General features: G+C 43.1%; 1 protein-coding gene across 1 annotated transcript in view; it reads right to left on the minus strand.

Moving 5' to 3' along the window:
• Positions 1 to 26,793, minus strand: part of NSG2 (neuronal vesicle trafficking associated 2) — a 50,415-nt gene that overhangs the window by 16,907 nt on the left and 6,715 nt on the right. The window contains exon 3 of the mRNA XM_088475810.1: positions 26,480 to 26,596. Within this exon, the coding sequence (XP_088331936.1) occupies positions 26,480 to 26,596 (117 nt within the window). The remainder of the gene's footprint in view (positions 1 to 26,479; positions 26,597 to 26,793) is intronic.

Genomic DNA, 26,793 nt, shown 5'->3' on the forward strand with positions numbered 1-26,793 from the left:
TAGCCTGTCTGCATGCGAATTGCTACATTACAGTGTCAGCGGCTGTGACGGGGGGGTGTACCAAATTCTAACTAGCCTCCGGGCGTCTGGGATGAACTTACGCCACTGGGCAGGTATTCCACAGTTGTTTCAGTAGAAATTGCTGCCAAATAGAGCACGCCACAATGGGTTGCCATTTAGAAACTGCCTGGGATCGACGGTGGATTCAGATTAGACAAAAAATTGCAGATTAATAAACACTCAAAAATACACATGGAAACTGCTGTCAATCTGCGGTGGTTACCGGCGGTTTATAAATGACACAGAATCCGCCGCTACGTATATTTTGCCATTTTTATTGGGTGGAACTGAAATTACTTTACACAAAAACAACTTATCAGACGTGCTCCATTTGCTGGATACGCCTGGCCGTAGATATATGTAATATCCTATGCTGCTCTACGCTCTAGTGTATGAAGCAGGTTGATCAACTGTTGACACATCTAACCCATGAACTTTATATTTGTATAAATGTGGAGTTCAAGGGGAAAGAGCATCAACAGCCGTTCGGCATAGTTGGTAATTGATATAGACTACTTTTAAGACCTGTGAATCCTGTTTCCTGTTTTGTAAATGTAGTCAGTTCAGAACCATATTGTTATAGGAATCCTAAATATCAGACTGAAAAAACAGGTTGCAGAGAAATGTAGGTAATGGAATCAATGCAGTAGATTTCATAGGTCCCAGTTGGAAATCTGATAAATGTTTGGACTTGATTCACAATTCTTTTGTTCTCGAATGCCTCTTTATCAGGTAAGGCCTGTATGTAACATGAGAATCACACTGTGCCTATGAATACAACCGCCTGCACCCAGAGACAGCACTCTGGAATCAGAAACAGAAACAATCTGGGATCAGCAGTTAATTGCATGGAATCAAATCATCCTTCTCTGTGGCTTTCATCTGCCAACTTGAAACAAAATAAAGATGAAAGCTGAAACTGTGCCCAGTTTTCCACTGGCATCCTAACACCTAGAGAAAGTCGAATACACATGGAGTCTCTTAATTATGGGTTTGAAGGACAGCATTGTTATTTTGGTAAAACTGCAATAGACAGAAGGACAATGTTGCTATAGTTTATCCATTCTTCAAATAGCTTGCTGGCCAACTACAATATATATTATATAACAAAGAGATTAAATTTAATGCAGCAATAAATGTCTAATTTAGAGCTTATTTATCAAGCAGAGTATTTTTTCACACAGACACTATACTTCATTAATATGCATAACCTTGTTTTTCTATACGTATTAAACAGGCAAAGCCAGACGTGGGAAGGTGAAGTTGCATGTTATGAATTGTGTATGTGACACATGTGTACTTAAATACACTAAACAGGGCCGGCTCTAGGGCCATTCGTCTAGTGCAGCCGAACAGGGGCGCCACCCTACAGAGGCGCAGTCCTCCCACTAACTATCCCGATTTCAGCGGGACAGTCCCGTTTTTCAGGCACTGTTCCACCCTCCGGCCGAAGTGTCCCGCTGGCGGTCGGGAGCTTGGGGACACTTAGGCCCCGCCACAGCTCTGCTTTGCTAAGCAGAGAGCAATTGGTGCCAGTGAAGCTGAGTTGATGTTGCGGGCATCCATTCAGTGCAGGGAGATGGCTGGGGGCAGCCCAGCTGCTGACAGAGTGCTGGGCTCACCTCCAGCATTACATAAAATGGGAGGTATGCCATACAGGCACATCCCCAAAATGACATCATCTAGGAGTGTGGTCTACGGAAATTAGGCCACGACTCCTATACAGGGGGTGGGAGCACCAAGCAATGATCGCACAGGGCGCTACACCACCTGGAGCTGGCCCTGACACTGAACATTATAAAAAACATTATAGAAAATAAAACACAAAGTATTCAATACAAGGTTTTCCAATAGTTAGAAGAATATTGCCCATATTGAGTATTGAGTATATTCTGAGGTGGGAGTAAAGCAAAAAAGTGCAAGAAACTGTGGACCTGGAAAACCCATGGGCCTGTTTCAGAAATGGACGCTATAGTACAGCCGCTGAGTCTTTGCATGCAGCGGCTGTGCTAAAATATGCAATATTCACAGGACACATCTTAAGTAAAAAGATGGCAACTGCCGACCTCTTGGATTCACTGCTGCGTCTGAATAACTGTGAAGAACTGGACATCTGAGTACACTCAGGTTACTTAGGATGTCCGGCAAAGTCACGCTGCGGTAACCAGTGAAGCTGCGTCCAAGGAAACAGCCACTGGCTTCAGCATGCCCAGAAAACAGGGCTGACATGCACCATTTTCTGGAAAGCCAGTGCCCCCAAATGCCAGCAGAATGTCAATCGTGCTGCGGAATTGGGGCACTGCAACAGATCTAGGCCCCATGTTGCAATGCAAGGGGTGAAAATACATTTATGGTTTTGCATGCACGGTAAATACTGGCTGCTTTGCATGTAGCCCACAAACACTGGACAGCTTTGGACACTCCCCTCCCAAATCAATCTCTCTGCACATTTTACATCAGTCCCCCTGCAGTAAAACATGTTGTTACAATTCGCGGTCAAGACTTGTTTCCTTCCAGCAATGTTGTTCCTGTTCCGCCAGTTGCTAGGCGATCTGGACGGCCCCGGACGTCATGTGTTCTTCGCAGCATGACTTGATTGATTTCTTCCCCTATTTATACACGCTGGCCCTTTGCCGCCTCACCGACTATAGCGTTCCTTGTGGATCGCTCGGCTCAGCTGCATGGTCAGCGCTCCTGTATTTCTCCTTGTTTTGGTATCCAGCGACATCAGCTTCCCAGCCGCACCATCAGCTCCCAAGCCGTTACCGGCTTTGTTGCCACTACATTGGCTTCCCAACCACACTGTCAGCTCCCAAGCTGCTACCAGCTTCATTGCCACTCCATCGGCTTTTCAGCCGCACTACCAGCTCCCAAGCTACTACCAGCTTCAAGGCCGCAACACACCATTGGCTTTCCAGCCACAATGCGGGCTCAAGGATGCATCTCACCACCAGCTCACAATCCATACTACCGGTTCTCAAAGCTGCATCTCACCTCTGGCCTACAAGCCATACTACCGGCTCTCAAAGCCACATCTCACCACTGGCTCTCCAGCCACACCACCCACTCCAGGCCACTTTTCACCACCGGCTCACAGTCCATACTACTTTCCAGCCACATTATTGGGTCTCAAAGCCGAATCGCACCACCAACTTTCCAGCCACACCATCAGCTCTCGAAGCCACATCTCATCACCATCTCCGCAGCCATATCACCGGCTCTCAAAGTCGCATCTCACCACCAGCTCTCCAGCCACACTACCGGCTCAAACCCACATCTCGCCACCGGCTTACAAGCCATACTACCAGCTCTCAAAGCTGCATCTCACCACTAGCTCTCTGGCCACACTACCTGTTCAAAGCCACATCTCACCAGCGGCTTACAAGCCATACTACAAGCTCTCAAAGCCGCATCTCACCACCAGCTCTCCAGCCACACTACCGGCTCTAAGCCGCATCTCACCACTGGCTTACAAGCCATACAACCAGCTATCAGAGCTGCATCTCACCACTGGCCCACAAGCCATACTACCGGCTTTCAAAGCCTCATCTCACCACCTCCTCTGAAGTCACTCTATTGGCTCAAAGCCGCATCTCATCACCGGCTCTCAAAGCCGCATCACTGGCCTTGAGCCACTGCATCAACTCTTCTAATTGTACTACCAGCTTTAGCTGTATCATCGGCGTTCAAAGCCGCACCATTGGCTCTCATAGCCGCATCATCGGATTCTTGGCCAAACTACTGACTACACTCTCAGTTTCCAGTATCTTCCGTTATTCTCTTGGTTCCGAAGGTAACCAGTGTACACCCCTACTACTTCGAGTAATAAGTCGAGGAGGCCACTTAAGTGCTGGTGAACATCTCCCAGTTCTAAGGGAACAGTGGGTGGCTGTTAGTGGCAGAAGACCTCGCTAGCCTGGGTTCTAGGGGTTTACATGGAACAGTCTGGTAATCTGTAGCAATGGTTTTCCCAAAGTGCACAGTTGCTTGATCTTTTTTTCTTTACTCCAACCTCAAAATCAGGCCCTACAGCAGTGATTCCCAACCTCGGTCCTCAAGGCACTCTAACAGTCCTGGTTTTAGTGATATCCATGATTGTGCACAGATGGTTAAAGCAAAATAAATGAGGTACTAATTAAGTCACTTGTGCTCAAGTAAGGCTATCCTTAAAACCTGGACTGTTAGTGTGCCTTGAGGACCGTGGTTGGGAAACCATGACCTACAGTATGTATCGTTGAATACAGTGCAATATTTTAGCAGGAATTTAGTTCCTGAACTTCTCATTAACTATGACATAATGTCCTGGGTCAAAATGTATTTTCCATAAGATAAGTTTTATTTTAAAGACCCTTTTGAGTGCCTTCTTCTAAATACTATATATATGTATATAATATATACTGTATATAATATATATTAAATAGTTTTTCTATAGCTCCACCCACAGTTCCTGAACCTATTTTTCCAGAAAAATACTCTTGGTTGAATATATACTGATCTGCAGTATGGTTTTTTTGTTTTTGTTTTTTTACTGGGTTGGGGTGGGATTGTAGTTAGGTTTGGATTTAAAATGCGTATTTTACTAATTGGTAGGTGGGGGTCAGCTAAGTACAAAATAGGTACCATAGCTCCCATGCAGGAGTGTAGCTAAGACTTTGTGGGCAACAAAGCAAAATTTTGAAGGGGCCCCCTATGCTTTTTATAGAGAAGGAAACTTGTGCTTATTTGCTATCTTTATGTTCAGTTATGCAGTGTTGAACATGGTCTCGCCACCAGCACAGTTGGGGATTGGGATGGAGTCATAGTAAGATATGGATAGGGGATCAGTGGCACACAAGGGGAGGGTGGTAAAGTGGCACACATGCCCTTGGGGGGATCACTGGGGTGAAAGGGAAACTATGGGAAGAGATCAGAGGCACACTAGAGGATTAATAAGGACAGAGGCACACATGACAAAGTTCTGTGTGCCTCTATTACTGTGCAAGCAAGGGGAGAGGAAGAAGAAAAGAGGAGAGCTGGGGGTGGGGACACATGAATAGAAGAAGTCCAGCAGTATTGGTGGTCTTTAAAGTGAAGCTTCCTATGAGAGGGGGGGCAGGGGAAAATACGTTCCATGCCTCCATGTAAAAATGGTTCTGTAGCTTCTACATACGTGCCTACCCTTCTGCAGTAGCCTCCCGCTGATATCACTTGTTTCTAATCATAAATGGTGCTTCAACCAATCAGCTCCTAACTGTCATTTTTCAAACACATGACAGTTAGAAGCTAATTGGTTCGAGCACCATTTAAGATTAGTAACGAATGATAACAAGGATATCAATTGTTGATAAATCTGGGCCAATATATCTAAGATACGGTGAAAAACTGCTGCAGATGGCATATTGCTATTGAGTTATTGAGTAATTTTGTAGCCTTTTCCTATCTTGTACATGTCTATAACTTTATCTTTCATTTTCTTAAAATGCTCTTTGGTCTTCATTTTCACAGCATTCCTCCAGATTCACAGTATGACCAATGTTATACAGGGTCTTCTGTTCATAAAATCTTACTTTTTTAATGATTCACAGGTAGAAGCTAACTGAAAGCTAATTGTTAGGGCAATATCTTTCCTCTGTGTAAATTTGGATTTTACACAGCACATGGGGATGAATATTTATGATATCAACATTATTACAGTTTTTATTTTTACAAAAATCTGCAGACATATATAGGGGAATTCAATATGAAGCGAAAACTCAGTTTTTGCGTTAATATCGCACCTATGACGTCATTATCGCAGGTTTTAGTTTTACACTGTATTCAATTTCAAAAACTTTTCGCAGGTCTTTGAAAAAAAACGGGGATAACTTTTCACCAATGAATAGGTGGCGAAAAAAAGTGCAGATTTGGGGTTTAAATTGGGGTTTAAAAAAAATAGCCTGCACCCCTGGGAATTACATTTTAAAAAGAACAGTGTCAAAAAAAAAAAATAGGGACACCCAAAAAAATGTATTTAAAAATTGGGGTGAAAAAAAAATAAATGGGAAAAAAGTGTTTAAAAATAGGGAAATAGGTTCAGGGCTATTCTGCAAGTATGCGGCAGGTGTTTTCTAGAATAAGCTATTAGGGGCAGGTGCATAGTTGCAGAATTTTTAAAAACTTACTTTAGGGACATAAAAATATGCTAGTACCCATTTTCATGTACCCCAAATTTGATGGGACCACTTAAAAAAATGAAAAAAATAACCTAAGTGCTCTTCTGCATCACTTCTTCAATGTCGGGAAAAAAACACCTGCTGCGGCTATTTAAATCCCCGACTTTCATTTGCAGGCTAAAACGGGGGTACCCATAGTGATCCCCCATGTTTATACAACTTTAGGGGGGTCCTACAATTTTTTCCAGGAAAATTTCGGAGTTTATCGCAAATCCCACTTCGCCAGGTCCCGTTTTCGTAGATTTTATATTGAATACGGGGATAAAGCGGGCGCTTGCCCGATACTTTATCCCTGAAAAATCTCCGATGTGGAGCGAAAAGTCCAGCACGGACTTTTCACTCCCATATTGAATACCCCTCATAATGAATGGTGAGTTTGAAAGTGAACTTTAAGAGTTTACTGTCTGGAATACTCTGTGTATAATTTGGAATACAGACAAATCTGTTGACTTTTTCAAGCCACTGTATATACTGTATCTCTAAGGGCTCTATTTATTAACATTATTTTTACTAAAATAAAGTGAAAAAGGGTGTTTTCACACCCTTTTCACATTATTTTAGTTTCACCTGTAGTTATTACAGGGCAATTGGAGTAGAATTAGTAAAATTCTACTCCAACCCCTAGTATCACTTATTTTTAGTAAAGCAGATCTCATTTCCCATAATTGTAATGGGAAATGTGATCCGACCAGAGTTACTAAAAATAAATTGTAAAAAAATTCTGGGGGAAGCCCTGTGATAATAACGCCACCTGGAGGTGGCGTTATCCAGGGTCTCCCCCGGTTACCGGGCTCCCACTCTGCTCTAACGGGGAGAGCAGAGCCGGGAGCCGGTACCAGTAATCAGCTATGTGGTCTAAACAGACCGCAAGCTGATTGGTGTAAAAAAAAAAAAAAAAAAATTTAAACATTTTTTTTTTACTTGCCTGAATCCAGGGACCGGTGATCGGGCCTCCGGTGATGGCTCTTCTCCGGTCAGCTGGTCTCCCATAGTGCACTGCGGCCCGGTCATCAGGTGATCGGGTCCCAGTGCAGTATGGGAAATCACCTGATCGGGAAGCCCAGAGAAGATCACCGGAGGCCAGGAGGATGTAGGTAAGTGTAATAAAGGGAGGGGTGGTCTCGGGTGTCCGCGATCGTGGGGGGTGGGGCTTAGCGTCAGTGGGGGGTAGCAGTGACGGTGGGTCGGCGCATGCGCGGGCTCTTAGTCGTGGTATTTTTTCCGAAAATACCGCGACTTGAGTGCAGATGGGATCCGCAGGGACAGAGCTTTATCACAAGCTCTGTCCCTGCAAGGGATTTATAGAAAATCCCTGTGATATTGCCTGAATTCGAAATGCGAATTCACTCGGTAATATCACACTACAATCCGCATTCAATATGCGGATTGTAGTAAATAGAGCCCTGAGAGAGATATACCAGCCCATTGTTTAGGCTAGAAGTTCTCAAACTACCCCATTACATACCATGTTTTAAGGATATCCATGCTTGAGCACAGGTGACTTAATTAGTACCTCAGTCAATTTGATTTAACCATCTGTACTCAAGCATGGATATCCATAAAACCTGTAATGGCAGAGTTTGGGAACCTCTGGCCTAGGCTGTAAACGTCATTCCAATAACATACCCTTATATTACTAGATTTTACTGTAAATTGTTTAGGCTCACCTCTGTTAGGCTCTACATAGTTTTGCAAGACTGATGCATGTTTTAAGTGACATCTGCTGTTATGTTATTTTATATGTATGCAATTTTTATATTTATATACGTATATAAAAAAAAAATCAAAGTTTAAACATAAATCAATAAATCTGAATACCAACATAGCCTAAAGGGGTGAAAAATCTTAGAATCATGCAAGATATGATGCAGTGATCGCAAATACGTGCTATAGTGTATATTTGACCTCACTGAGGTTCGGGGACTCACTTTTTCAAGATGGTTGGGTCCTTGGGGATGCGCTTCGCTGCTGCAGGAGGCAGCAGAAGATGGTATCTGGCGTGGTTGCACTGGGTGATTCAAGTCACAGTGGGTAGCGAGTTGGGGTTTCACAAGTGGCCTTCTCATATCAGTAACATCAACGTACATCATGCCATCTTGCCCTTGCGGCCGGTCTTGCCAGCCGCAGACTCGGCAGCTGTCCTGACACGCCGAGGGCTCTCAAGCTGTTTAGGAGATCACAAGGGCTAATTTATGCACGCCCATGCAATGGCATTTAAACTGTCAGACATGTCTGCGTTTTATTAACCACCCCCCATTACCTCCCCCAAACGCTGTCACTCACTTTGCAATGGATTCCTCCATGCTTCTGTAATCACAATGCAATCACTGCGCACGCAGTGTGGCTTACATTCATGCGCGATGGCAAACAGTCGCTCAGTCTGCCTACGTAATCTCCATTGTGTCCATCTCTGAATCAGGCCCTATGACTTTAAGTAATATAATGTTTTGCTTTTTCCTTTCTAACATTGTCTACATCTACCCAGATCCCAGGAGGGTATTGGGAAATTAAAAGCCCAATTCTTCCAGGCGTGTTTTTCAATCAGTTCTCCCTCTCCCCACCTCTCATATAGATTATCAAGCAACTGCTGTTGTTCCACTTGGAATATATGTGAGCACTGCATGCAAATGTTCCCTTAATGTAGTTTAGTTTTACTTATTTATCAGTCAGTGGTGCTCCTCTGCATTGCACAATGAATAAAACAAATGTCAGCCAGCTAACCATTTCCATTATCGGTTTCTTGGTAAAAACAATAAAAAAACTACACACAGAGGGCCTGATTCAGAGGCTATTTGCGTGCGTTCGCTCTAAATTAGGGCGTTTCTTTTTGTTTGTTTTTTGTTTCGGCCTCCAGGTCGCTCGCATAGCTGTGGGTGACCACCCACAGGTTTTGTGAGAGGCCTGGCGATGGTCGCGATTAGGGTGGTAGGGTCTCAGGTCTTGCAAGCCCGAGTGGACTTTCTGCTCTAATAGAGCAGGAAGTCCACTACTGACATCACGAGTGATGTCAGTAGGGCCGCCCACAAACGCCAGGCGTTCCTAAGGGAACGCCTGCGTTTGTGCAGCCACCCCCCCTCCCCGCCTACAAAACGGGGTGAGCTGTCAATCAACACTAACAGCCACCTCGTCTTTTAGTGAGCCCCGAAACTGCCATCGCTCACTGGGGTTCGCGCAGGCGTACGCTGGAGGCGGCGCATGCGCAAGGGCCAAAAATCATCCTGCTTGCGAGCGCTATGAACCTGCGAGCTGGTCTAAATCAGGCCCAGAGACCTTTCCCACACTCTTCAGTAGTCAGACGTTTGAAGATGTGGGAGTTATTAGTATCACAGAGTGTGTCATTTTATGCGCTCTGCCCATTACAAGGGTGTACGTGCGTATGTGTGTGTGTGGGAGAGGGAGCTGGCCTGGGCGATGGGGGACGAATGTTCCCTTTTGCAGCATTTGATGCTGCTTTCCAGTGCAACGTATAGTACTTTACATTGGGGGTTTTTTCAGACTGGACGTTGCCACACCTCCCAGCTTTTGTCACGTCGCCTTCAGAACCCGGGCTTGTGTGACTGTCTCATTGCCCCTGGCTGTGAACTCAACGTTCACAATTTTAAAAAACAGTGGTAGCTTTGTCCTGGCTATTTTTTATGCTAATATGCAGGCTTTCTGAAAATAAATATTGCTTTGGTGTTTTATTTTTTTCTTAAATGTTTTTTTCTTCTCAAAATGTTTTTAGATAATAACATTTACGTATAGCTATTTCTACTAGTGATCAACAGTGAGTAGCAATCAATCTTATGTAACACACAATACACTTGGGGCCTCATTCAGACCCGCTCGCAAGCGCTTGAGCGCTTGCAAGCGGTTCGACGTTCGGCTCTGCGCACGCGCAGTGGCCACACTGCGCGTGTGCAAGCCCCGGAGCGAGCAAGAAATTCTCTCGCTCCGGGGCTCACTACAAAAGGTTTTGTAGGCGTGGTAGGGGGGTGGCTTCACAAACGGAGGCGTTCCCAAACTAACGCCTGCCGTTTGTGGGCGGTCCCACTGACATCACCAATGATGTCAGTGGGAGAGCTTCCGGCTCTAATAGAGCCGGAAGCTCTCTGGGGCTTGCGGCAGACGAGACCTTACCACAAGGGTCTCGTCGCAAGCCCCGATGGTCTTGACCATCGCGACCATCAACCTGGCCGCTCACTAAAGCTGTGGGTGGTCACCCACAGCTTAGCGAGCGGCCAGGAGACTGGCTCTTTTTAGAGATGCGGCCGCCCTCATTCAGAGCGAGCGCTCGCATTTTGCTCTGAATGAGGTCCTTACTGTATACTAACAACATAAAAGTGTTACCAATGGTTCAATTCCTCATCTATGACTAATTATTTGATTCAATTAAAGTAACCAATTGAGACAGTTTGAAAAATATAATTTATTATGATTTTATAGTGCTATATTTGATTTTGTGGCCTTTTTGAATAATATGACAACAATTTGCAAAACTGGGATTTCTTTCTACAGATGCATTCTTTTGGGTTATTTAAATCAGCAAAACTTACACAAACTATTGTTCTGTATCATATAAACTTAAATACAGTCTGAGGGTGCTTTCTTTAGATTGGTTACCCACTCCAGAGGCACCTTATGTAAATTATTATATAGCATTTGACACACAGTAGTAGTGAGCACTCGTAGTTGTGGTCAGTGGGGGTTCAATGGAGAACACTCTATTGACTCCAATGCATTAACTTTCAGTGAACACAAGCAAATGGAGCTGGCAGCATCAGAAAAACAGCAATGCTCATAACTTAGGACCAGATTCTGAGTTGCATGCTTCTGCTGCTGCTTTTCCCTTAGGTTGCAGCATTTCATATTCTAATGTGACAATCGGCGGAATTGAGTCACAAATCTGAGCATCTGAAAGTGCAGGCATATACCACCCCACTGTTCTAATGTCCACAAATGCAACCATTATCACTGGTATTGGCAATTACACCAACCCCATGCTACGGTAGGTGCAAGAGATCCATCAGAAACAGGCTTCCTGTACCCTTACGCACGACTCAGAATCACGCGGAGATGTACATACACGTCCATGACTCTTCTATCAGAGATAGCCATTCTGTGCTTCTTGATACTCACTGCCACCCAGAAATGATTACTTCACACTGATCTCCATTCACACAAGATGCAGCTCACATGCACCTGCTTACGACATCGGACACATCGTGCGGCACACGCATACACCGTGTTTTGTGATTCAGAAGCATAAGCAGTTGGTTCAAAAAAGAGAGATGCGTCAATTTTCACAGATGCATTTGACTCAGAATTAGGCCTAACTAAAGTGCAAACACTAGTGGTTATAGGGTCACTGGAACTTATGCATTCCTTTCCAATAACTCTTTTATTGGCTTTATTAGCTTTAAAAAATGTGAGTAGATAGAAATATGCACTTTGATGCTAGTAGGTAAGGACCTTACAGGGCATTGAATTATTCCCTGCACAAGAGCGAGTATTGACAGAAGCATATTTATAGGGGGAATCCACTTTGCGATTTTTATGAACGATTGAACGATAACGATCGTTTGATCTTTCAATCGTATGCAAATCGTTTGCAAAAGTGTCTAAAACAACCAGCGATGCGCGTGCCCGCTGGTCGCTTAGACATCTATCATCTTTCCAACATGCTGGTCAACCTGATGATATCGTCAGGTTCAGCATGTTTCCAGATTATTGATGACCCTGCACTGAACGACTGCTGGTTCAGTGCAGGCTCATCACACGACTGACAAACGAATAAACGATTACAATGTCGTAATCGTGCAGTCATTTTCAGATCTTGTAGTGGATACCCGCTTATTCCCTGCACAAGAATATCTTAATTGTATTTCTGCTATTATTTACATGCATTAGTAGAATAACACTATCAAATTATAATAAACAGGTAGTTTATTATAGTAGTACATATCGTAGAAACATTACACATACTGAATGTACAATAATAACAGAGCTCCTACTTCTTTATAATTTAGGGCCTGATACAGAGCTGCTCACACGATGTGTATGCAAATTGCGTAGGCGTGCTGTCGCACAGCAATGCATTAGCACACCCAGTATTTCTTAGAGAGTGATCACATAGTGTATGCAGACACCCACCAGCCTGATTTAAGATACCAACTTGTGCACATCATGTCCAGGAAGTGTATGCAACCATCAGTACATCGGATGCTATCGCAGCGCTTGAGGTTGACCATGCCCTGCCGCAAGCACTGCGAGCACTTTAGTGTAAAAACAAGCCAGGTGACGTGTACTATGATGCTGTCTTATAATTATGCACACCTCTAAAACCCCGTTGAGATGCTCAGGCACGCCTGCGTTTGCACCCACTCCCCCGTTTTTAATGGCCAGCCCCTTTTACAACCTACAAACGGCTTCTCCTGTCACTCACTCTGCTGTGCTGTCTATGCGCAGAGAGCGAGTGCACTGTGAACTTTCGCTAAGGTATACACATGCGTACAATGCTTACACACTACATACCATCGACAGCAGCGAGAGTATGCATCTTAGCGAGCGGGTCTGAATCAGGCCCTTAGTCCCATGACTCTTACACAACTGTATCATATTCTTTAGAAATTAGTGTCAAACAATATAACATAGTAAAGTGTTGCATAGCATATAGGAAATCAATACACAGATCATTTTTTATTACATAGAGTAAGATTCTGTATGACACCATATTGTCCTCAGGAGTTGAGTCTGGCATGCAGGACTAGTCTTTGCGGTATGCAAACTGAAGGTGCCAGTGTACCACTGACATTGAGGGCACCACTTGTGATCTGTTTTCTACATACATGACAGATATTGGAGAAAGGACGGCATTTGGGGACATAGAGGGGAATCATAGCCAATTATGTACTCTCCTCCACACCTCCACAGCCCTAAATACTAATGTAATAACAAGCAAGCAATTTCATAGAATGACAAGAGATCAATTTTAATCCAGTGTTATCACACCCAGTGGTTTCAATTTGAGCATTTTTATTTCAAACATAATTTCCTCATAGATAATGCAGAGGAAGTGATGTGCAAAAGAATATGAGGGAAGCAACATAGCACTGAACAGCCAATATGAACATTCTATTATTATACTCCAAAGTCATTTATATTGTCAACTATGATTATATTTATTTATGTCAAATCAAGAATTAGATACTTCCGTTGTCTCATTTCCAAACTGCTCTTTCAGCATAAGTTTTGCCAACAGTCTTCCTTGGGGTATTGGTCTGTCTGCACAACTTAATTAGGTTATGGTGTATTACATAGTTTTGACACATAAAACGATCCCTTCTATGTGACATGAAGAACTTGAGTCAACGATGTTCAGTAGCAAAGATTGGCCTGAAATAGTAGTGCATATGAGAACCTTAGTTGTCTTTCCCTATTATTTTGTAAAAGCCTATCAAAACTTTTTTGTATAAACTGAATGTAAGCACTGCTTCCATATTCTTATTACTTATTTCTGAATTGCACTTAATTGTAAACTTGTACCATACTTACCTAATGTCCCAGAATTTCCTGGAGACTCCTGAATTTGGGGGAGTTCTACTAGATCCCAGGAGAGTAGCCAACCATCCCAGATCCCACTCACTCAGGGGCGTTTTAAGAGAAAAGGGAGCCTGTGTGCAAATTCAGTGCATGCCTCCTCCTCTCCCTAGCGGTGCCGCGGTGGGTGGTGCAGCAGTAGCTGGCTTAGGGCCTGATTCATACCCGCTCGCGAGTGCACAGCGCTCGCAAGTGGGTCGATGGTCTCTCACTGCGCATGCCGGAGCCAGCTCCGGCTTCCGCATAAGCGAGACCCGGCCAGCGATGGGCGCTCCGTTGCTACGGGTCTCACACTAAAAGGGGGCGGCTGTCGATGGTGATCGATAGCTTGCCCCGTTTTGTAGGCGGGGAGGGGGGTGGCTACACAAACGGAGGCGTACCCGGAGGCGTTCACCAGTGATGTCAATGGAGAGCTTCCTGCTCTGTTAGAGCAGGAAGCTCTCTGGGGCTTGCGACAGACGAGACCCTACCACAAGGGTCTCGTCGCAAGCCCCGATGGTCACAATGGTCGCGACCATCGTGACCATCACCTGGTTGCTCGCAAAAGCTGTGGATGGTCTCCCAGTGATTTTTGCTGCTCTGCATTGCCGTCCCGATGCTACAGAGTGGGAGATGCTACTCTGGAGACAACGAACAGGTAAGTATAAAGGGTGCAGTGTGGGCCTCCTGGACGCATGTGCACCGCACACCCCGATCCCATTATAGATACGCCCCTGCACTTACTACTCCCGTGAAGCAGGCATGATAACGCAACTCACTTTGAATTACGTCATCATTACCCCACAACACACAATATTGTGGCAAAGGGGGACAGGACCATAATGATATGGAAGAAGTGAGATGTGCAGTATCCCAACCTTTATATATTAAAGATAATTCTACCTTTAATCTCAAATTCTACCTTTAATCTCTAATACTACTTGTATTTGTTTCCCATAATTATTTTCCCATTGCCACACATCAAGCTATTGGGGAAGTGTTATTGTATATTTATTTTTATAAAATGGTATTGTATATTCAGACAGATCCCACCAACATGATTGGACACACTAGGGAGAGGATGTACTAAGGGGTCAAATTCTGTGAAACTCCCATTTTCTGAGTTTTGGCCACATTTTCATATGTACTGGGCTCCGAAATGGGTAATCCCATCTTTAGATGGTGAGGTTTTGGGGCATGTGTGGTTGTCTCTTTGACATGAGGTGTTTTGCAGTATATGACTTGGTGGAATTTTGTAAGAAGTTAGTGATCTTGGTGGCATGCAATAAAATTTTGCAGCCAGCAAGTAACATGTGGTGTCATTTTTGGATTATTGTCTTTTGCATATCGGCTTAATGCTAATTCAACTAACACTCTGTTGAACCTGTATAGTGAGTGAGTAATTGTATAGTGAGACATATGATTTTATATGTTTAGCTTTTTATGTTTGCACACATACATTTCCTGCATTTGCATAATAAATAATACATAATAAATAATCTGTATATGTTTTGGAAATATTTTTTTTCTTTAGTTATCAGTCACTAGGGTTTTTTTTCTGTCTCATCCTTTTAGTTGTCAATATTTGCATTTTGTGCTGAGTGATTTGGGGGTCACGGTCATATTGGGTTTATTTATTGATTCTAAGAATAATGTGTGGGGCCTTTTGAAGGTTTAATTGCTGTGCCTGTATCCCTGAGCTATTGTATATCACACAGAATGACTCCAGATAACACAGATCTTCAGTAGTACACTGCTCTGAAATGGCATAACATTTAAGCATAACAATACAATAAAACATGTTTTTATGCTTAATCACACACCATCTCAGTACACATTGATAAAACTGCACTTTAGTAAGCCTCCCTTTTAACCTTAATCCTTATATAACCCTATTACTAGCCCTAGGGCCGTAGTTAGGGTAGTGCGGTCGATGCCATGGCACAGGGCACCACAGGTCAGGGGGCGCTGTTTGGGCCTGTCGAATTTCTGTTTATTATGATTCTCACTTGTAGCTTCCTCTTACTTCATCCCCAGCATCTCCTGGCCTCCCCTATCTCTTCCCTGGCCCTTCCCCATGAGGCCATGGCCCTTTTTTGGGTGCATCATGTCCCTTTGAAAAATGAGAGGGGCGCCAATGCTCTTTCTGGCACAGGGCACCAAAAAGTCTAATTACGGCTCTGACTAGCCCGTCCTAAATGTATCCAAGCTATAACAAAGTGTCTCCCTGCCTGCTCCTTATGTGTTTTATTATTAGTGGAAACATTATTTTCATGCTTACACTACTCTCTTTGAAAACTTCATATACTCTTCTGGTAAACAGTTGCAAGTTATCCCTCAGGTGTTGCCAATGGGAAAAGGGTCTCACTTTAGTCTTATAGTAATGCCATGAACAAAAAGCATTATCATGATAAAACATTCATCACATTTTAATTTATGAAGGCAGTTGTACACCTGTCATGCAGCCATCCCAAACCTTGTTAATTAACCTAGCTTTTACAGTCCAAGGAAGCTGGTAAAAAGAAACAGCACTTTTTAGAGCAGGCTTTAAAGCCCCTAGAATGTCTTTGTGGCCCTTATTATCATAGAACCACGCACTTAAGAGGAAACCAACCCAGGCTGTCTGTCGCTGGATGAGATTTTGTGGAGGGTTAATGCTGCCAAATTGTTACACAGTGCAGCATCTATGTTATGGGCAAAGGTAACTGTCAATCACCTGCAGTTCTCTGTCCCTATTCATGCATGCATTTTATGCCAAATGACTGACAGTTACCTTGTCTCACACTATTCAGCATTTTTATTATTTTGAATGAAGATTGTGATAATGAGAGAATTAAATTCTGTGTGTCATGTCCCCTGAGGTGGTAACCTGATAATGGTATTCATTTTTAAACCTGCCCTAATACAGCTTGTTGTATGATTAAAATATAGATGATAATGAGTTTAAAAATCACTTGATTAGAGTGCTAAAACTTAAATTTTTCCATTGATGTTAACAAAATATATCAGCTTATAAAGAAATGAAGATATGGCACGGCAGGGTAAGTAATATCTTTCCACAGCACAAACATTAAGTTGAACAATGGCAGGCATAGTGAGGGTTATAAGATTCTGGCCAGACAGATCTCTCTGGTGTATAGAAGATACAGGGAATACATTTGAAACAGCAAAGAGCAGAGTAAAAGACAATCTTGCTAATGAGGACAGAAAGGGAAGGTATAGGAAGACAGCTGATATATGCCATGTATGCCCACAAAGCTGCCATTTACATGCAAAAGTTGCTTTTGCCTTGCTTTGCGCTTTGTCATAAATCATCCTCACAATTACTAGACAAATCTGTATTTAATCTTTGAGCACAACAGGAAGTAAGTCTATTACCCAGCTGTGTGGTTCCTCTGCACGACAGGCTGTACAGTAAAAAAGCAAAGCTACCGCTTGTATAAAGATTGCAAGAGAAACAATGTCACCCACATGTCCCCACTTCTACGTTTGTTGAACACTGTGATGAAATCATTACCAGGGTTTACACAGTCCTGCCACAATTTATAATAAGTTTAGATTTGACTGATTTCTAAGTGAATGTTTTGCATATCTCGCCATAGCAAAAAAATATAAAAATTGTAAAAAAATTATCTAAAACCTACCAGACAAAACACAACCTGCATATTATTGATAAGGTGCATTGATATATTTGTATAGTCATACAATGAAGTCAGAGGCTTAGCCATGGGGGTGCAGGAGGAGCAAGGGCACACCTGGGCCCCCACAGGGCAGCAAGTTCTTGCAAATAGAGAATATTGATTCCTAGTCAATCCCCATTCACCGTCAATAACTGTTGATGGCAGTGTCTTGGAAGTGATGCTGCTTATTGGGGAATGGAAAGGAGAATTCTCACCTTATGAGAGTATTATTTCACAAAGTAATTCAAGATCCCGAGGAACATAGGCCCTCATTCAGAGGCACGCGGAAGAAGCGAGCGCTCGCTCTGAATGAGGGTGGCCGCATGTATGTTTTAGTGCGGCCTCCTGGTCGCTAGCTAAGCTGTGGGTTACCACCCACAGCTTTAGCGAGCGACCAGGTTGATGGTCACGATGGTCAAGACGATCGCGACCATCGGGGCTTGCGACGAGACCCTAAGGTTGGGTCTCAGCAACCACAAGCCCCATTGAGCTTCATGCTCTGATCGAGCAGGAAGCTCCCTACTGACATCACTATTGATGCCAGTGCGGCCGCCCAAGAAACGGCAGGAACGCCTCCATTTGTGTAGCCATCCCCCCGCCCCGCCTACAAAACGGGGTGAGCTGTCGATCACCATTGACAGCCGCCCATTTTGTAGTGAGCTCCGGAGCAAGAGAATTTCTCTCTCGCTCAGGGGCTTGCGCACGCGCAGTGCGGCTGCTCTGCGTGCGCAGGGCCTTAACATCGACCCGGTTGCGAGCGTTCAGCGCTTGTGACAGGGTCTGAATGAGGGCCATAATTCCAACCACTAGCATGGTTTAGAGCATGTATGGGGAGAGTAAACAATATAAAATATGCAATTTGTGTAATATAAAGAATCCTGTGCATATTACATAAAATGTGAATTTTTGGGAATTTATGCAAACAGTGTAAGATACACTATTAGTGTATCAAACTTGCAGCATAAAACTTCAATGTACTGTATCACGCCATAATGGTCTTGATTTAGAGGTGGGGGCGCAGTGGTGTAGCGGCTGCAACTTTTGTTGCAGCCACTACTGCGTCTGTATGACAATTCTGTGGTCCATGGATGTCCTATTGAAACACCCTCCAGCCACAGAGGAAATCCGCTGATGTGTGTACAAAGTAGTCATGGGCACGGACCCCTGTGATTTGGTTTTGATTTTTGCAAACCATCCTCAAATGTTATTGTTTTGGTAAAACCACCCTCAAGTGTTTTAGTTTGGATTTGGTTTTGGTTCTGGATTTCTTTAATATTGATAAAAACAGTTATAATCATGTAAATTGAACTTATTTACATGTAATCCAAAACTCGAGCCGGGACGTTGTTCTACTCGGAACCCAAAAAATTAATCAGAGCCAGGACTCGGTTTGACTCAGACCCCAAAGTTCATGTGTGTTCGTTTTTCAGGAGAACCGAACCACACATCTCTAGTACAAAGATGCATTATTGGCAGATCATTAGCTGCACCATCGGGCATTGTACCTGCCTATGGCAGTCACAGAATTTCCATTTATCAATAGCTTCCGGTGTCAGTGGAACTGCGTCTCTAGATGTGACCAAGGGCTCTATTTATTAACATTATTTTTACTAAAATAAAGTGAAAAAGGGTGTTTTCACACCATTTTCACATTATTTTAGTTTCACCTGTAGTTATTACAGGGCAATTGGAGTAGAATTAGTAAAATTCTACTCCAACCCCTAAGTATCACTTATTTTTAGTAAAGCAGATCGCATTTCCCATAATTGTAATGGGAAATGTGATCCGACCATAGTTACTAAAAATAAATTGTAAAAAATTACCGGGGGAAGCCCTGTGATAATAACGCCACCTGGAGGTGGCATTATCCAGAGTCTCCCCCGGTTACCGGGCTCCCACTCTGCTCTAACGGGGAGAGCAGAGGCGGGAGCCGGTACCAGTAATCAGCTGTGTGGTCTAAACAGACCGCAAGCTGATTGCTGTAAAAAAAAATTAAAAAAAATTTAAAAATTTTTTTTTTTACTTACCTGAATCCAGGGACCGGTGATCGGGCCTCCGGTGATGGCTCCTCTCCGGTCAGCTGGTCTCCCATAGTGCCCTGCTGCCTGGTCATCAGGTGATTGGGCCCCAGTGCAGTATGGGAGATCACCTGATCGGGAAGCCCGGAGAAGATCACCGGAGGCCAGGAGGATGCAGGTAAGTGTAATGAAGGGAGGGGTGGTCTCGGGGGGGGGGTCGCATGGGTCCGCGATTGCGGGGGGCGGGGCTTAGCGTCAGTGGGGGGGAGCAGCGACGGTGGGTCGGCGTATGCGCGGGCTCTTAGTCACGGTATTTTTTCCGAATATACCGCGACTAGAGTGCGGATGGGATCCGCAGGGACAGAGCTTTATCGCAAGCTCTGTCCCTGCAAGGGATTTATAGTAAATCCCTGTTATATTGCCTGAATTCACAATGTGAATTCACTCGGTAATATCACACTACAATCCGCATTCAATATGCAGACTGTAGTAAATAGAGCCCCAAGTCACCTTCCAGGAATGCCCATCAACACTGCATGGATCTTCAAGCAATTTTGATATGCGTCTCCCTGGTTATAACAAATGGGATGCATGTGCAATGCGTCTCAGATGCATGCACCGAAGTAAAACATTGGGCACTTAAATGTCTTACTAGGATCCACCTCTGAATTACGCCTGAGACAGTAGGATAACCCCATTTTATAAATAGAAGTGATACACTACTTCTTAGTCATATATGTTTGAGTCCCATAAGGAGTAAGTGATCGTTGTAAGATATTTTTTTTATTTTGTCAAGTTGTGTTTCCATGGACTCAAGAGAACCCCTCACAAGGCTCCAAGGCTTACAGTAGGTGTGCAATAAATGAAATAATGATGGTTGTGTGGGGATATTTTTATTTATGATAAAAAATTATTTTAATTCTGTGTGTGCAGGGCCTTGGCAGGGCAATATTTCACCCTGTGCCAGCCCCACCACTGAACATGTGATGTCATTATGTCACAACATGGCCACCAGGACCAGGAATCCTCTGCTGTGGATCTCGAGGCTGCAGAATACCATTCCAGGCACATTGCAATCCAGATGCTGGTGTCAAAAAAGAGCAACTGTGTCACCCATAGGCTCTGCACCTTTTGTGGTGGAACTGCTCACCCATCCCTAGTTATGGTTCTGCGTGTTTTATTAACTTCATTTCTACTTGACAAACTACAGGTCCCAGCATGCCCTAGATGACAAAGTTTTCTGCTGTTATGCCTTGGCAGCCATGAGAATACTGGAAGGTATAGTACAAGTATTAGAATTCCCAACCACTTAAAGATGGCCTGGATTTTGGGACCTGTAGTGTGGTAAGGAAAAATTATATTTTCACCATATATTCATTATATTAATCCACATCCACCACTCAGGAGTATTGGAAATTTCCCAGTGCTATCAAGATGGGGTTTGACTTCTTTTGTTAGCCTGATCCTCATATGGACTTTTATCACACTGATATTTAGACTTCCAATGCTATTAATGATGACATCAAACAGTGGACCTCATTCAGACCCGCTTGCAAGCGCTGAGCACTCAAGCAGGTCGATGGTTAGGCCCTGCGCACGTGCAGCGGCCGCACTGCGCGTGCGCAAGCCCCGGAGCGAGAGAGAAATTCTCTCACTCCAGAGCTCACTACAAAAGGGGCGGCTGTCGATGGTGCAGGGAAGCTGCCTGGGGCTTGCGGTTGCCGAGACCCAACCTCAAGGTCTCATCGCAAGCCCCAATGGTCTTGACCATCGCAACCATCAACCTGGTCGGTCGCTAAAGCTGTGGGTGGAAACCCACAGCTTAGCTAGTGACCAGGAGGCCGCACTTTAAAAGAGAAGCAGCCGCCCACACTCAGAACGAGCGCTCGCATTTTGCAAGCGCCTCTGAATGAGGGCCAGTGTGTGGGGCACAATGAGCAAAGCAGCTAGACTCACTGGAAAAGGTTGCTCCCTCTGGGACTCTCCTGTAAGGGGTACTTACAAAGTCAATAAGTATGCCTGTGCTCCAGAAAGAAGATATAGAAAACATTGCACAGCCATGGTGTCTCGAGGACAGGACTAGGGAAACACTGCCCAATGGGAAAATATAGCCGTATGCTGTCCAGCCTAGGTCTGATTGGCTCTATTGTAGGAGTACCCAATGTTGTGCATATGGACCTGCTCTTCTCCATTTTTAACCTTGCTTATTTTTTTTTCAGTGCAAGAGGGCCTTGTTCTGACTGTGTGAGTATAAATGTCTGACAATTGTCTCCCAGACCACGTGACTGGTTGCCATGGTTGCTTTTTTCCCAACTGAACAAGAAAGTGGAATAATTTAAGGAAGTGAATATAAACTGCTGCTGCATAAGTTATGAGCACCCTGGAGGAGGAAAGTAATTAGGAATACATTAGAAATTAAAAATATATGTCCCTACACAATAAGGGATTTCATTAAATTCAGCCATTTAGAATAAGCTTTAGAAGAGTCTGGGCTTTATACAATGATACTTGTCAATGAACAAATAATGGCAAGAGTGTCATTGTAATAGTAAACACTGTTATGATTTACCGGTAATTACGTAATAACTCCTGCCATGTAAACGTAGATAAGGAAGTTGCACAATTTTCCAACATAAAGCTATAACATTTATTAATAAGTAAGTGCACAACTGTTTCTTATTTGTGCATTTACTTTGGAAGAATAAAGGGCCCCATTCATCTGCCGGACGTTTCACCGATTCCCCGATCTGACCAGAATCACTGATCCATCGGTTGGAAATGCAGATCGGCGACCATCAACAATCACTGATCTGTCTGGCAATCGGTGAAATTCTTCATGTTGAAAATCCCTGATTTGCTGATTCCGATCATACACTGATTGTGATTTGCCCGACCCTGGCGTCTATGGATCGGGGAATTGCTCCAATACATTGCAGATGTATGGGGGCCTTTAGATGCAGCACTCATCTGTGAAATCATCTGTTTATGAGAAACAAGAAAGTGATACTCTGCGTATGGATTGTTCAATATCGGGATGTTATGAAAGTAGAGGACGAGATCTTACTACTATGGAGGTGCAGTGTGTATTCTGACTACAGTGTAGGCTCCCAAAATGACCTATACAACATATGTATGATCATAGTATGCAGGTTGTTTTAGACATCACCACAATGTTTACTACATGTAAAATGTTAAACCTCAATAAAAGTGATGAAATCTGTTGAAGTCCAACTATTTAACCACTTTGGGTAACTCAATAACCAGGTTCAACAGTATGGATCTGAAATGACTGCATGAAAGTGGGCAAATGGTAACATACACAACATGTTTATATACAGTATATGCTTCAATGTATTCACTAAAGTCCAATCTGTTTAGATAAATGCTACAGTGTCTGCCTCATATAGATGTACTATAGAAAAGTGACTGAAATATATTGTATGCATTTGTACCAAGGTCACAGAGACTTGCAGTACTTATTCAGTCTGACAATACAACTTTTCTATCACAAAGCAGGTTATCAGTATAACAACTGACACAAAGGTATTGATATATATAGGTAAATACAGTACATGATTTATATTGCCTCCATTATAAAATATTAATAAAGTATAAGTGTCTCAATATATTGCCTCCTTAATAATAAAATACATTAATATTGGCTGCTTGATAAATTATTATTGCCCCATAATTAAAAAGGTCAATGTTATAAACCCTAATACATACTTACAATTTTCTTTTTTTCTATTCTGATAGGCCAGATATATCAGATCACATGTTGTCTTACCTGTCAGAACCATGTTTAAAAACAAATCTGTTTTTTTCTGGCAGTTTGGCCAAATGTGCATGTAGTTTGGAACTTTGGAAACTGCGGCACATGAGGCTGTAAATCCAGTGGTTTGGCTCTGAAAACTGGGCGGACCCATTCAGCGCATGCGCAGAATGGGTCCTGCGTTGCTTCATGCAGTGCCCCCTGTTACTCAACTTACCTAAAATACCTAAACTAATAAGATGCACTATAGTGTATCTTACAATACTGACATATCTTTTCTGTTGGAGTACCCCACTCAGACTGTTAGAATATGTATAAATAGAGGTGCCCCTGCACTACTTAGTCATTTGCATTAGGGCTCATTAGGGAACAAGTCATTTCATGAGGGGTTTAGTTTGAAAAGCCATGGATACCTACAGTACATGGACAGAAGAAGACCCCAGACCTCCAAATTTGTGCATTATACATGAGCCACTATATGTCTGTTCATCTCTAGAACACTTCTACAATTTTAAGAAAATTTGAATTTCTTCAGAAAATGTGAACAGAACTACGGCAACGTTTTGTGAACATGATACATATTGCACACCCCTTTATCAAAACAAAAGCATTAGCAAACACCAGCCAGTACAATACTACAGAGAGGGTGTTTTTATTTTGATTTTAAGTAATCATCATTACATTAGAAACTGGTAGTAATGGATCATAGGTATGCAGTCATATGTCGACAGTTATGATGTTGATATGTTGAAAATGTCAATATTTAACATGTCAACATCTGTAAATTGTCACCATGGTCAAAATGTTAACATAGTTTGTATCCTTTCAGATAGATTTCACTATATGTGAAATGTATTTACATCACAAGCTTTGACACTTTGAAAACATTCTAATCTACAAATGAGAAATATCTTTGAGCACTGATATACGGTACCTCAAAGCTCTCAAGTAGATCTTACTATGCATACTGTATGTGACTGTGAATATTCACCTTTTCAAATGGGGGCGTCATATATGCAGGTATGATATCTATCATCCAGAATGTTTGAGACGGGATGTAGTTATGAGACCGGTGGCCGCGATGCCGCTGGTCTCAATATCGACATCCAAATTCCAACAAGGGACTTAATATAGGCATCGCAATACCGACGCCTATCTTAATCCCGACGCCGGAATGCCGAAGGACGCCAGCCTTAATGAGGTAAGTCCAGGGCACCCATAGCATTAGCTGCGCGGGGGGGAGATTAGGTTTGGGGGGCGTAGCGAGGTTAGGGTTAGGTTTTAGTGGGGGGGTTAGGCACCCCTAGGGGGGAGGGCAAGGCACCACTGGGGGGGGGTTAGGCACTAAGGGGGGAAGGTTAGGTTTAGGCACTATCGGGGAGGGTTAGGCTACAAGAAGGGAGGGATAAGGTTAGGGGCGAGGGTAAGTATACTTACCTGACCCCTGTTGGGATACCAACCATTGGGATGCCGCTGTCGGTATTCTGAGAGGGGGCATCCCGACAGCCGGCATTACAAACCCATTACCTTTGAGACTTTCTGGTAGGTAAGTACAGATAGAGAGAGAGAGAGAGAGAGAGAGAGAGAGAGAGAGATAGAGAGATAGAGAGATAGATAGATAGATAGATAGATAGATAGATAGATAGATAGATAAGATAGACTACTATTACATCCTGTTTACATGAAATGTTTAAGTCTCCAAAGCTTTCATTGTTATCCTGAGTAGATCTCCCATGTTTCTTCCCAGGATAGTCAATTTTTATCAACCTAAAATATTTTGCTCACACTACTTATTTTCCCAAGATTCATGCTGTTAATGCACCATTAATGTATACTGTGATTGTTTAACTGTACTTGCAACCCAAAATCAAATAAGGGTGGATTTTTATAAATAAAGCAATCTTGAAATCCAGGACACATGGGTATAGAAATATTCTTTCCAAAATAAGGATAACCCTTATTGAGGGGCTGGGTGTTGGCAATTCATGGGAAACCCCATAGTTCACATGCTAACAAGTGAATATACAGTATACTATATTATTATGGAGTAAGGGTGGATTCAACTGACCCTTTTTTTTTTTTTAGCAAAAATGATTGTTTGCTTAATACAAATTGTAAAATAAATCTTAATATTATTGTGCGCTTGTGCTGAAGCCAACATTAAAGTAAATAAAAGACAATATATTATTAAATTTGAAATTCAAATGAACCATAAAATCGATCCAGATTTAGGGCAAAATTAACTAAGTGGCGGGTTCTAAACCCCGGAGGTTTGGTGGCGGTTTAGCTGCGTTTTTGCTATCCACAGATTTACTAAGGCCAAAACCGCTAAAAAACTGCAGTCAAAAAACATTTTACAATAGAATAGAACAGGGCTATGGCTAAAATTACTAGGCAGCGGTTTTGGTGTCATTTAGTAGAAACCGTAGCCAAACCGTCGGGGTTTAGAACCCGCCGCTTAGTAAATTTTGCCCTAAATCTGGACCCAGGATAATCTGTTTATCTCTGTTTGTTTCCTGGAATTTGGAAAGATATGTTTCTTCAATGAAAATAAATTCTGATTCCTAATGAAATTAAAAACAGTTTACTAACTTTATTACCATCAATGCATTGCTGATTGAATAAACACACTTTTGAACTTTTGCTCTGAACAAACTTTTGCTCTGAAACAGTACTGAGCGGAATTGCAAAGCTGCACGCAAGCAGCTTTGCAATTCCGTCCTTGCAGATATGGTAATGCAGCAGGTGGCATCAGAATACTTATACAAGCAGCGTTGTACAATGTAACATCGGATAATCTGCGGGAACATTGGCCTGCTAAGTGACCCATAGGGTCACGCAAGCTGGCCACTGCAGATGAGAGAAAGAAGCCAAGATTTCTCTGTCAGCCGACGGACATTCTGGCCTCTCCCCCCCCCCCCAATGGTGACCGGAAAACGGATGCTGTTGCCGCCCCCTCCCACCAACAAACGGCAGCAGACTCTCAATCACTGACAGTCTGCTGCCGAACTGCATGCGCTCACGCAAGACCCGTACTGAACGTGCGCAGTACGTGTCGGGCGTCTGCACAGATTCCCAACCATCAGAAATCTGCGTTCAGCAGTGCACTGCTGAATAAGGGCCAAAGACTTAATATGTATGAGGCAGGCAATCAAATCACTATAAAAACAAATCTCAGTGACTAGAATGTAAATAACATACCTTTAACCTTTCAGTCACCCCATCGGTGAAACTGACAGTGAACTCTGCAATTTTTGGCACTCTAATTTTCTTGTTCTTTTGTTCAGACTGGTACTCTGTCCTTGTTTTAACAACCACCTAAAACATTAATGAGATAATATTTTATTAATAAAAAATAACCTGGCAATTGTATGTTAAAATTAAACCTTCCACTGTTTTTTTACTAGACTGTTAAAAACATGATTAGTTGTTCTAATAATATGATTGGGATGGCATGGGTTTTGAAAATGGAACCATGAGGAATTACATACTGTAACATTAATATCACACGCACT

The sequence above is a fragment of the Taudactylus pleione genome, unplaced genomic scaffold, assembly GCF_031769625.1.
Source record: "Taudactylus pleione unplaced genomic scaffold, aTauple2 ptg000178l, whole genome shotgun sequence".
Taxonomy (NCBI): domain Eukaryota; kingdom Metazoa; phylum Chordata; class Amphibia; order Anura; family Myobatrachidae; genus Taudactylus; species Taudactylus pleione.